Genomic DNA, 14,305 nt, shown 5'->3' on the forward strand with positions numbered 1-14,305 from the left:
TAAGATTAATAAAAGAAATCATTAACTAATACCTAATAATTAATTAATACCTAATTTTAAGAATTTATTGAAGAAAATCAAATATCTTATAATTATTAAATAACAATAAAAAACAAATGACATCACAATAAAATTTGCTTAAATATAATATATTTTTGCACTTGATATTTATATTCATTAATTATATCAATTATTAGTTTTATTATTGTCAGTTATCAGTCTTATCTTTTGATGGTACGATTTAGGAAATTTGATGGATTTTGTAAAAATATCGATTTAATCTTTGGTTACAAAAACAATGGTTACAAATATATATATACAGTGAATGTAAAATATTTTACAATAAATCTTCTTTTATAAAAATACAAAAATTTATAATAAATTGGATGATCGCATTGTTTAATCAACTACATAAGTTGATTAAAAATTAATATCAGATACTTGATTTTTTAAAACGCTGCTAACGTCCATAAAACAAGACATAGGCTATTATATTTTTGTCTATATTTCTAATTTCTCATATATTTTATATTATTGTTACCAAATATTGCCTATATTAACTAATAATATAAAATATTGATGAGGTACGATTTAGGCGACCAGTACGCATTCGGCAACTCTCCCCTATATATGTGTATCAAAATATTGAAAATATCAGAACTCAGATTACATCTTAAAATAAATTTTATTTAAGTTTCTTAATTAAACTTCGATAAATATAACACAAATATCTAACTCTCAAAATCTATTTATAAAACCGTATATATATGTATAATAGACTTACAATCTTGATATTTGTTATTACAACAATAATATTTAATAAATACAAGCCTAAAACCAAAATTCTCTTTGTCAATTATAGATATCAAAATTCTAAAATGAAATTTTATATAGATCTTTTCGATTAAATGTTGTGCACTCATCAAAATGCAATATCTTTACAGATTTCCACGTTAATCTCACATAGAGAACGGCCGCTATGCTCGGACCGGAGTTTGCGAGCGGTTGCCAGAGTCGGCCAGGCGGTAAATTTGGCGGTCGAGAGATTCGTGACCGTCGGCGAAACTATCGCGGACGACAACCCGGAGATCAAACAAGACATGTACGAGGCGTGCAAAGAGGCGAGGGTTGCAGGTAAGTGTAACAACACTTGTGACAATACACACAAAATTGTTGGTAATGTAAATAGATAGTACGAGTAAAATAAAATAACTAGAATATCTTTATATAATTTAGCTTCTGATAAAATTAAGACTCAGTGATCTGTCTGTAAATCATTAAGAGTTCCTTCGTAATCTAATTAACAAGACTGTCGTTTTTATTCAATTATTACTAAATAACAAATTTCGAATACACTATGTAATATTCAAATTACAAGTTGTATTATTAAATATTAAAATTATTTATATAGATTTTGTGTGTGTGTGTGTGTGTGTGTCGAAAGATTTTCATTTCGAAAAAATATGTTGCAACAATGTCAACACTTCTCACATTTCATTCGAAATAAAGAAAAGTATCACTGTAAGTTTCACAGAACGAACGAATGAATTTCATAAAACGGAGGAAACATTATATGGTATAATATAAGCGCAAATTCAATACAAATGTTCTCACGAATATTACGATACGTACATTAATCAAAAGTTAGGACAATATAAACATATCCAATTGCACATTACAGAGTAAATTCGCATTAAAACTTGGCGTATTTTGCACACCAACATCATGCATCTGTTGAAGATTATGTGAACAACTTTAGAATGGTATGTTATTTAGTAGAAGAGCAATACAATGCAGAGATTTGCATTAATTTGCAAAATTCTTCATTGTCCAATATTATTACTCTCAAGAAATTTAGAGAGTAAGAAAAGAAAGTTCATATTTTAGCTAGCAATATATTTTATTACAATCATGATAGTATTCAAAGAAATATGCAAAAGATAATGCTTATTAAAATTTAAATGCTAATCTTGTTTAAATCCAATATATTTAAAATTTTTAACGTTATTCTCTTTTAAATCTAATACACACACATAACTGATACAAATAAAAGTAGTGTAATATTGTTGCGAAATTTCTATCTTGATTATAAATTTTATAACAATGACATAATTTGAAGTACTTTAATACTTTCATCCAGTTTATATTTTATTGAAAACTTTTGTATTCCTTTGAGATTATCTTCTTCTCGAGAAGAAATTGTATTATAAGTACTTACACTAGTTTCTTTTTCACAAATAATCGAGCAAATAACATTATCTCAAGCAGTAGATATTTCACCATCTCAATATTTAAAATAATTATGTTACTTCAGATAAATTCGCAATTGGAAGCCGTTCATAAATATGAAATTCATGTTATACGTTATTTATAAGAACATAAAAAGCAATAAAGTAAAATATACAACTCTTTCTCGTTTTTTAATTCAACATTACTTCTGAGTCGTAAGCTTCAAAATCTTCAACTATTCGTCAAATAGGTCACAAAAATTTGATTCGCGTAAAGATAGAGGACGTTTAGATAAAGGACGCACCGCGAATTATACTCCAACGCGATTTTATGATTCGCGTTACGCACGGAACGACCAATATTCTTTTTAGCATGTAAGTTAGTATCTTATAGTCTCTTCACCTTTTAAGAAGAGAAAAGGGACAAAGAAAGATAGAATGCATATGCATGAATGAATATTATATATGGGTTAAAATATTTCACAAAACTACCGAACATTTTCATTCGTGTAAAAGCAGATTTCTCTCTACACTATAAGGAAACATCCTCAAATTCGCATGCCAACATCAAACATCGAAAAGATACAAATTGCACCTCTCATACGCAACCTTGCGCGGACAACCTCTAAGAGCACGCAAACCGGAAAAGGGCTCCATACACGCAAGGATAAGGCTCGTAACCTTTGAACGTCACTCTCTGAAGTCTTATCGCGCGCGCGCGTTGGCAGATTATATCTTTTCGTATCTTCACGCTAAGCTGCACATTGCAGAACGACTGCTGCTACCATGTGGAAACAGCGCGCGCGATGACCCAGTTTCACCAAACCTTGAAAGGTTTTTCGTCACTTACATACAAGAAGAGCCTCGACGTATCTTTGCCAAATAGCGGAGAAATAATGGTCGAAGTAAGGGATATTTCTTTCCAGCACACCTGTTCGCTCTTCGGGGAGAATTGTACCGTAGAGAAAAGAGACGCTCTCGGTGGTCTTTGCGCGAAAAGTCCCACACCACAAAATTAAAGATCTTGAAGAAAGCTTTCGTAGCGAGATATTTATTCGACATAGATTTGAATTAAAGAATACTCTTTAATTCGAGAATGAAAGAAACAACTAATATAACATAAAGGGTATATATGAGGAGCAGACTTTCAAAATGCGTTTTGTCCAAAATTTGTAATTTTCAGGAAACGAGAAAGAAAGAAACTCCGCACACAAGAACGCACTTTACAGAAAATAACAATATGCCAATCAGTAGGATATGAAATATTAAACAAAATTGCTAAACAATTGCTAAAAATGTTAAATAAATGCATTTTGTTTGTCTCTGGTTAAAAAACATAATGCACTTCGAAATGTCTATGTTTTTTCAGCATATAAATTAACGATGAAAAAATGCTTTCTAATTTCAGAGTAACTTTTAATATGAGTTTTTCAACACTGAACACTACGCCATCTCTAACTAAAAAAATCAATCTTTGTAAGATTGTAGCATCGCTAATATATTATATTTAAGAAATACTATTATTATATCAGTTATTCTTTTCGCTGTCATCGATCTTGCGCTTAAGGAAAAACGGCGATAAATAATAAACCGACGAGCTTTCGTCACAACACTGAGGTCAAAACAGGATTATGTACAATCAGAAACGGCGCGCTTCACGAATTTAGAATATCGATGAAAATTCTGGGGGGAGGGGGATAATAGATAAGATAATAAAATTCGATTGCTAGATACATGGAATTGCTTATCGGAGCACGAGACGTATTAATTTGAAGTAATGAAATAACGTCGAAAGAGCACCGATGTTACAATGATCGTGCAGAGACATGCAAGCTTACTACCTGCTGGCTTGAACAAATCGTTTCGCGTGGTATCGCGTGTAAATCGGTAAGTGTAACTAACCGTGGAATTGCGAACGCTATATCGTGCTTGTGGGATTCACTATGACACAACACGCGACGAATTTGTATAAACCGTCGGCATCGGTGGTTTCTGCATACAGATCACTCTTCATACATATATGTTTGAGGTTGAGCTACTATTATCACGAAAAGCATCATTTCTCAAAATAGAAAACCAAAAATCTTTGTGAAATACAGAATAGAATTCGAGATGGAATTTTAAATAGCAATTATACGTGACATGTCACACACGTTTTCGACGTGCAAATCAAGATCGAATAGAAGATTCGCAACATTGTACGGAATGCTTAAACGCTTGGTTGTACTCCCTTTTCCAAGATAACGCTATTTTCGAAGCTCGGTGGAATTTAAACGCGCACACCAGAGCAACGGTGACAGAGAACAAGCGCATTACTATAACGAAAAGCGACTACCGTAAAAGATAAATGGCAACATGCCAAATTTATATATCTGGGGAGAAACAGCATACGGTAAGCACAAAGCAACGCTGAGGAATAGTCGCACCTATCTAATCATAAATACAAACAGCCTACAGTCACTGCCAACTGTAGTACACAGTAAAAAAATTTATGTATTTGTGTTGGAAACGGTCCACTCACGTTTGTGTTAACAGTTTGTGTTGATTCCAATTTTTTAACATATTCGAGTGTTAATTTAACATAATATGATTATGTTATTTAAAGATTTTTTATGAAATTAATATTCAATGTTTCTTAGTGTCAAAATGACACAATTTATGAGTAAGTGAACAAGTAACATGAAAATAATGTGTTTTAAAACGTAAATTCTAAGACAAATGAATGAAATATGTGTTAATTTAACATATCATAAATGTTAATTTTCTGAAAAAAAAATATGTTCCCACGATTTATTTACAAACTGTGTCGATGTTATCTTTTTTTGTATTTATTCTTTTACATAATATTTGTGTTACCTTCTATTATAACATATTTATCTTGTGTAAAATTAACTCAAAAATTTGGGACATGCGATTTATGTTAAATTCAACACATTTTTTTCCAACTGTGTAAGTATACTCGAGCAAGTTGATGGATGCACAGACGTTTTGTTCGACATCCGTTTTAAATCGAATGATAATCACTAAAGAATTATAAAGATCACATTTGATAGTATATTAATATATAGCACGTAATATTAAACGGAAAGTACGTAGAGTGCTTTCATTTAGTTATTCATTAGCTCTTCTGTTCCATATCGACACTCTATTCCGGTGAAATAGTCATTGATGATCGATCGGAGTCATCATGTGAAAAACAAATGCAAAAGCAGAAATCGAATTCGAGATAATTGGCAATAAATGCAGTTATATGCAAATAAAGGCTGGAAATATCGTGATGAACGGGGCAAAAATAAATTGTCCGAGAACTGAAATATCGAACGGGTGAAATCGAAGGAAATCGTCAATGCGACATTGTTAATGAAACACGCTGTGAATTTTGTAGTTCCAATTTCATTCGTTTGCGATTATGTCAATCAAAGTGAAATAATAATCGCTTTCTTTGTATTTTTGCATGAATATTATTAATATTAAATTTATGTCTCGATCATCTTTTACGTTCAAACCAAATTAATGTATAAAACATTTATTAATTACTGTTATTAGAACCAAAACAGTATAAATTAACTTAACTTTGTATGTAAAACATTTATAGTATTTCGATAAAACAAATGAATTTATTTAAAATGTTTGCATATACAAAATTAATATAGATATTAGAGAATTTATATACAGTGTTCTCCCAATAGTATCCGGTTAATTCGCTTGTGTAAACAGATTAATAATCTCGACAAATCGATCAATTTAATACACGATCGTTGAAATCAAATGCTGACGATTCTACTGCGATTTTCTTCGCACAAATAAGCCGACATTTCCTCGACGTAACGGTGATAAATCCATTTTTATGACGGAACCGAATAACAAAAAGTTTTCGGCTTGCAGCATATACGGGCACAAGAGAGCGATTTTTATCATGACGTGTTACTTGGGAAAAACGCGATATAAATTCACTCGGCGTATTTTAGTAGCGAACAGTAAAAAGGCCCGTTCAGATAGGGTTATCGTAAAAATCGATAAAAGAAATAATAAATTAGATTACATGTACTGTGCAAACTTGCACAAAAAACCGTACAAACGAAAGTCGCATTGTATAAGACGTGTGTAAAGTGAGATACTATTAACGAAGAAGCGTAATGTAAATATCGGAATATTTTAACGACGCGGACTGATGGTAAGTGCGGATAAACGTTTCGCTAACGAGTAAAGTTAGTGATTCATTAGTCACATTCATCGTCATTGATCGTTCATATAACCTCACGTTATCATGGTTATCATAAAACACCGTTCCGCGCTATTTACTTCCACAGTTTAATGGTATACCCTCTGATGAACGCAACCATTCGTATCGCTTGCACAATTATACACGGTAATTCATTTTAATCTTATTAGGCAAATATTTTGAAAATATATGCAATTTTACCAAAAAACATTCCAAATAAATAATATTTAAAATTTAGAGTAATAATATCAATTATGTCAATATATAAAAACTTTTTCATTATTTCGTGAGAGAAAGCCCGTTTGTAAACAGATAAAAATCATTTCTTTTCTCTAAATTTGTATTTTACTTGATTAATTATTGCAAGATTGCTATGCTAAGAAGAAATACCAATCGACATGGATATCCATAGTCAATAATAGATCAAATCCGAGAATAAATCACATAGCATTGATAACGCGCTATCATCAATGTAAATTATTCGTTTATGGCTAGAGTTTTCCTAATCACGCGAGCTAAATCAACGCGTATAATTGTTCTTTCAACATTATTGCATGCCAGCAGAAAGTTACAAGGATAGCAATTAAGGGGATCCTAAAGCCGTCTGTATTACCGACTAAATCATATAATTTTTGTATAACAAATACTTTTTTCTCTTTCAGATTCGAAAATCCTTTTCCAGGATTAAAGTATACGCATTAATATGTGTTTGTGAGGCGGAATTTATGCCGAGAATGACCAAAAATTTCGAAATTGATATATTTTTTACCATTTCTTAGTGTTACATGGCGTCTCAATCTGTCAAATCGTGACAACATTTGCTTGATACGAAAGTTTTGCAACCTGTACTTACGAAATAGTAATCCACAAACATACGTAGTTTGCACGAACAAATAACGTCGAGTTCTTAGAATTAGACTTAAATCTTTCGCTTTATCGCTTTATCGTAACAAATTTGTTATACGAAAATTGACACGAATGTGCGACTGCGTCTACCGTAGGTTGCGTGAGATATTGGTGTGGTAGTATATAAAGACATGTGCTGTAGTATATAAAGTCTGGTAGTATATAAAGTCGATGCGCTGGAAAAATAGCGACCTCTGGTGATTTCGTTGGAGTTTGAACTTCGCTTTAGGATACCCTTAAGCGATTGATACGCATCTTGAAAAATTTTAGTTTGTTCAAAATTCACAAATCGTATTTCGTAACAATGATTTGATTTCTTCACATCTACGTAATAAATTAAATGGATATAACATCTCGTATACATAACGATAATTCAATTAATAATAACGTAAAACAAAAAAAACAGTTCTTTTCGCTCGTAAACAAGAAATAAAAACGTAAATGTCAATCTCAAATTTAACGTGCTTATCCCAGCTCGATGTATCTTGTCTCGTGAATCACAAAAAGCACGCTCCTAGAACACGTTGTGCGAGTCACATCCGAGCAATCTCTCCAATTGCAATGCACCCGATGCATCCACCAATATCGAGATACGAGATACGTGAGGTATGCTCTATTTGCTTCCTTGCGCTCCAAAACTTACGATAAAGACTGAAATTAGAGAGGCAGACACTTCTCTCTCTTTTATTAATAAAATAATTTGCTCATATAGTGCATTCGTTAATTACGTAGTAATTAAGTAAGTAAAATGCTAAATTCAAAAAAGAGAAATAGTTCTTACTCATTGATATGTTTCTTTCGTGATTTGAGAAATATAGACAATATAAAATATGTAGACTTTACGAAGTTTATTGCTCGTAATTATTCTGATAAATACATAAAAAAAAAACCGATCATTGATTATCGGAATAATAACTGAACATGTAGTTATATACGAAATGGTATGAAATCAGTGCACTTCGATTTTTAAATTAGGTCAAGTTCTCTTACGTAACAGTTCGTCTATATAAAACGCTATAAGGATTCCATATCGAACCGACTAATCTTACAATGCATCGCTATACTAATCAGTTCGATAAAAGGACATAAGTGATTTGCCCTTTAAAAGAATATTGGGCGCGGTACAAAAAAAGAATATTGCCATATCTTTAAATCGTTGCGTATTCAATTACGGATGTCTTAGATATTCTTTAGCAATGTCTCGCAGTAGTTCACAGCAAATATTTATAAATTATATATATTTTAAATTATATTTTAAATTATATATAGTATATACAATAATTAATTTTGAAGTTTGCAACATATTGTTGAAACGAAGAAGAATGAAGCAGTGCTTTTCTCGTTACTAATGAGAAAAGTATCCATCAAGTAAAACGATGAACAAGTTCTACTGAATAAGAGTAATGCGCAGTGACCTATGAGAAAAGCTTATAAACATTGAGTTGATGAAGAAACTATACGGAAGAGTAAATTAATGAATAAAATTTATTTACGCGTAGGTATGCGATATGAACAATAGGACATTGTTACAGGGGATTTGTAAAGACTACACACATAAATTTATTCTATTAAACGCCCACAATTAACGTTTTCCCATAATTATTCATATAGAGGAACAAATAGAACTGATTATAATCAATTGTTCTCGCATCGATTCTCCCTGTAATAGTTTTCCTTTAGGACATCGTGAGTTCCTAATGGCGATGAACAATTAATGATAATAGATGATAATAGCCAACGGCGATATTGTGTTTCGCGTTAATTACGGCTTTCTAATTCCGAAAATAATTATTTAATGATACAGAACACCTCTCATGCCTCATACTCGAAGAGTTTCCAATCGATAATGATATTATTAGAAAACGTTGTGCACAAATGCAACTTACAAAAAGATCTTTAATGTAAATTTCTATACTGATTTCTGTCAATATTATATTGCTAGAAAGAGCGCTGAGAACAATTTTTTATCATTATTTTATATCATTATCAATAAATTGTATGTACCATTTAATGTTAATTAAATCTTATTAATTTCATTCTATGGCTCTTTTAATGTTGGATATTAAAGACTTGTTTAAAAAATATTGGATTTATATAAAATTATACTTAATAAATTTCAAATAAAAAGGAAAAAGAATTAATTAATGTTTCCTTTCAATACGTTCAGAGATGTAAATACACAATGCTGCACATTTGCTATATTTAAATTTTCCTATAATTTCGTAATGATAAGCTTAATTGAGTATTGACATTGTTTAGATAAGATAGGGAATGTGCGAAGTAACTCATTACGATCGTTCAAGAGCACCCAATTACTCGTAGCCGTCGTACTTAAAGTCAAGGAGCTCGGTCATAATTAAATCAGTTACTCCGATTTTACGGTGACACACGATAAAAAGGCGAGATGTTTAATTCATTAGTATTCCTTGCCCGTCACACTCGCTCAAAATTCGTTCGATCGATCTCTCTTTCAAGAATTAAACCTTACAATGGAATAAGAGTAGAAGGAACTATTATTTTACACATATTTTAACTTCTGCATCATGCAGATATACATATATATTATAAAATTAGACAATGCAGTCCGATTATGTTACGTTTAGGCTCAGCAATCGAGAAATTATGCGAATGTGCCTTGGAAGACAGCTTGGCTGACCGAGGTTCCGTCGTAAGAGCTGCCAGATGTCTCCTAGGCTCAGTGACAAAAGTCCTTCTCCTGGCAGACATCGTTGTGGTCAATCAATTGCTTCATGCCAAGGATAAGGTCGCCCGCAGTCTCGGGCGCCTCGAAAGTGTCTCGAATTTCACAGAATTCGTCAAGGCGTTTAGCCAATTTGGAGGAGAGATGGTCGAGTTGGCACATTTAACGGGTGATCGTCAGGTGAGATTTGTTTCTTGCAAATCAATATTTCATTCATGAGTTTTATATTAATTTTCTTCTTATATTAATTTTTTTAGTATATCGTGATTCAATTAACTTTTTACACTTTATATTCAGAATGATCTCAAAGACGAAAGGCGACGCGCGCAGATGGCAGCGGCCCGACAAGTATTAGAGAGAAGCACCATGATGCTACTCACGTCCAGCAAGACATGTCTAAGGCATCCCGAATGTCCATCCGCTAAGGAGAACAGAGACACCGTTTTTTGCCAAATGAGAAGAGCAATGGATCTGATACATTACGTTGTCAAAGACGGAGTATTAGACTGTAGCGAATCTCAATCCTACTCGAATTCACAGGTAAGCTGTCTATTTCAAGGATACTTTATAAATGCTCATAAAATGATGCTCATAAACGATGAAAAACATTTACCACTCAATATTGTGTTAAAATTAATTTAGTAAAGCTAAAAGAGTAATCAAATTGTGAAATTATACAATAATAGTTTTTTCGATATTAATTTGCAGAACAAAAAAAAATAGCGAACTATTTAAAAATTAATATGAAAATATCCAGACAACACGCAATGACTACAAGATGTCTTTATGATGTCTTTTAGATATCTTTTAGACATGTATATTCCAAAAGAGGTCTTCATGACGTCTTTTAAACATGTATGTTGTTTGAGTAATGAGAAAATAATTACCGTTACGATATCTCGTTAAAGTTTGCCAAGAAACACTATAATAAACGCAGTTGCCAAATAAGCATGCACTTCTCATTATTATGCCACAGTGAGAATACATATCCATATGATAAGAATTAAAAAAGCAATATATGATAAAACGTTTCTGAAAGTCTTGGAAACGTTCCAAAGAGCCTTTGTCCGTCAAATTGTGATTTACAAATCCTAATATGTGATTTAAATGACCTTGAGCCGCGATCCATTGCCGTAGCAGAAGTTGTAAACGAGATATCGAAATGATCTTAATACGACTCGAGAAACCCATAAATAATAGCACAATGTCTGGCCCGGTGAAATCGATAAGCCGTGGTCGAAGGTGGTATATATGGAGAATCAATGAAATATGTCCTACAAATATCAATCGAATACGATTGCATACCATGCACACACTCGATTACTCACGATAATGATTATTTCGGCTTTAATAAATTTGTGATCGCTAATAATGATTTATATATTTTTAATACGGAGAATTATTTAAATATTTTTAAATAATCCTCCATATTAAGTACATTTTAATATATTTATTATTTGCATTTATATAATGAAAAAAATTAATAGTACAAAACTACCGAAAAAAAACCTATATAACGAGAAATTGGAAGTAAAATATGCGATAAAAAATTCACTCATGGAATTAAAACGGATTATTTAATGCCGAAATTACATACTCGTATATAGATAAAGTATAAATCATAAATCATCCTATGCAAATTTTATCTTAAAATTAAACATTCTTTTTAAATTGGATATAAGAAATTAAATTGTGGCAGTGCTGGCAAAATCTTGTGGTTCCATAAAAAGTCTATTCAATGGTTATCCAAAAGTAATAATGAAAACCGCATGAGAAAAATTGTTGCACCATAAACAACACAGTCATTATAAAAAAAAAAAGAATATGAATGGTTAATCGCTTATGCCAAATTGTGAACCAGCATTTACAACATATCGGTACTTCGATGCGCGATGCTTTCATTCCGTGCCAGATTTCTTTTAGCGTGAAATAAATGAGGGAAAATATTTTACGTACCTATTACCGATACTTTTGAAAACCTCTCGAGTCTTTGAAGAAACAACGCGGGAGATACTGTTGAGTCACGCTGAAGCTTTACCCGTAGAAAAATATATCCTTACATTTTATACTCAAGTACTATCCACTTTCTATGCGACATAATCGATTTTGAAGTGATTGTAGACAACCTGGCCAAATGGGACGACGCTCCCAAACGTGACATCTCTAAAAGATTTAATATTATTTGTGTCGTGTTTAATATTCGTCAGTATAAGTGTTTTCGAACATTATAAAATATGGTTGTACGAAAAAATCTAAACTCGTTATATATATAATTATTTTAAAATATTTAAATATGTAAGATGTTTAGAAAAAGATGTTTTCTACATTTCTCAAGAAAAATATTTCTTCTACAACTGCCATTACTTGCAGAGTCCGCAGCAGGAAGACTGGGATAGCAGTACCGTTTGCTCAGCTTTGAAACACTTCGAAAGGCTCGTCGAAACAACGAGGATGACCCTACTGGGACCGGGTTGTCGCGAAACACTTACATCAGCGCTCGAAACGGTGGTCGAGAGGACACAAGACTTCACCGACAGCGCTTATACGAGTCACGAGCACAGAGAAAATATTCTTCTGCTTTGTGATCGCGCGAAACTCGAGCTCAATACACTCTTACGGATCGGTAATAGTATGGTAAGTCAATAAAGTTTTACTCTATTTTACAAGAAAAATGCTCGCGACTAAATATTTAATAATAATTAATAATACTTAATAATATTGTACAAGAATGCGCAAAAAAGCTTAGTACCATTGATTGTGATAAGACTTATACCATAAAGTTAAAATAATAACATCCCTGGTGAAAAAATTTCGCCGAAATTAGTCTACGTTTTGGAACATTTCAACGAAATTGCTGAAAATTTGCTGAAATTTCATTGAAGGTGAATTTTTCAGCTAATATATTGAAAAACCGCTGAAATTTCTCTGAAATTTTGTTGAAATTTTGCTGAAAAGTGTTCCAAAACGTAAAATAATTTCAGCGAATTTTCCACCAGGGATAATATTTAAAACTAACTTACTAAATATAAATTAGCTTGCAATAAATTCTATCTGGTAAAAATGACCGAATATGTTTCAAATAACATATAATCCGAATAAAAAATATTTCCTAATAAATCAAACATGATAAAGTATGAAATAATGAATATCGTGTTCCGTCAGAATTACGAGGGCGGCGGGGGTTCACCTAGCTCGGAAATGGAACAAGCGGTGATGGGTGTGTTACGGGCGACTAGAGACCTTCGCCAGCAACTCAGCGCGACGACGATGGAACAAGCCGGCGATCTTGGCCAAGTGACAAAAGCCGGTCAGGAACTCGTGTCAACGATCAGAAATCTCGCGTTGGCCAATGACATCGACCGTCTGCAGGAGAGCAGCGACAGGTTCCACGAGTATATCGAACACATTCTCGAAGTAAGCTCCCAGACGTGGCCCACGCACCGCGTGTTCGCGTTCGCATGCACGTGCATTCCAAGTTCAAATTACGAAATCGACTTACATCTCACTGCAAAAAACAGCATGCCTTAATTTTGCATTGAGTTGGTTCTAAGACATATTGATTTATTAAACATAGTACGCAGTGATTACATTCATCATTTCTAGATTGCAATCAGTTGCAGCACCTAATTGGATTTATTTTCACGTCTAACTTTAAGTGAATCAGACCACATAGTTCATTACTCATATCTGACGTTAACAATAAATCTCCGTGACTTTGAAGTGATTTACCAATATAATGCACGTAAAAATTGGAATACACGATTATTTCTTTATCGATATAATCTTCGAATAAAAGTTTTTATTCTTGGAATAGTTGGAATTATTGCATATTATTCTTCCTTCTAGGTATGCAAACTTCTAAGACACGTTGCGCTTTCGGAATCGTTGCAAGTGTCGGCCAAGTTTACGGAGATCAACTTAAGAATATATGGTCCTCAGGTCGTAACGGCCGCGCACACGTTAGCTAGGCATCCCACCAGTAAAATAGCCAAGGAAAATCTCGAAGGTAAGTCATATAAACGCGCCAATAATCCATTAAATTTGCAACAATGATTGCTAATCATTTAACGTTTTCGTATATTTCACAGTATTTGCTGACATGTGGCAGTGGCTCATGACTGATGTGACAACAGTAGCGAAAGATGTTTTGGAACTCAGTCAAAACCGACCAGAGAAGCAGGTTTACATGTCTTTACCGCGGCCAGGGGTACGCATAATCATTTCAATAAACGATCTCTCAATACATTC

At 32.8% G+C, this 14,305-nt stretch overlaps 1 protein-coding gene across 5 annotated transcripts in view; it reads left to right on the top strand.

The window, feature by feature from the left end:
• Positions 1-14,305, top strand: part of alpha-Catr (alpha-catenin related) — a 51,668-nt gene that overhangs the window by 29,161 nt on the left and 8,202 nt on the right. For all 5 annotated transcript variants that reach the window (XR_001936584.1, XR_001936585.1, XR_001936586.1 and 2 more), the window contains exons 2-8: positions 945-1,134; positions 9,960-10,237; positions 10,355-10,597; positions 12,428-12,691; positions 13,220-13,471; positions 13,904-14,063; positions 14,146-14,264. Coding sequence is in view for 2 of the 5 variants with exons in the window: in XM_018446560.1 (XP_018302062.1) it covers positions 945-1,134; positions 9,960-10,237; positions 10,355-10,597; positions 12,428-12,691; positions 13,220-13,471; positions 13,904-14,063; positions 14,146-14,264 (1,506 nt within the window). In the remaining 3 variants the exon portion in view is untranslated. The remainder of the gene's footprint in view (positions 1-944; positions 1,135-9,959; positions 10,238-10,354; positions 10,598-12,427; positions 12,692-13,219; positions 13,472-13,903; positions 14,064-14,145; positions 14,265-14,305) is intronic.

This window comes from Mycetomoellerius zeteki, unplaced genomic scaffold (assembly GCF_001594055.1).
Source record: "Mycetomoellerius zeteki isolate Tzet28-1 unplaced genomic scaffold, Tzet1.0 scaffold182, whole genome shotgun sequence".
Lineage (NCBI taxonomy): Eukaryota > Metazoa > Arthropoda > Insecta > Hymenoptera > Formicidae > Mycetomoellerius > Mycetomoellerius zeteki.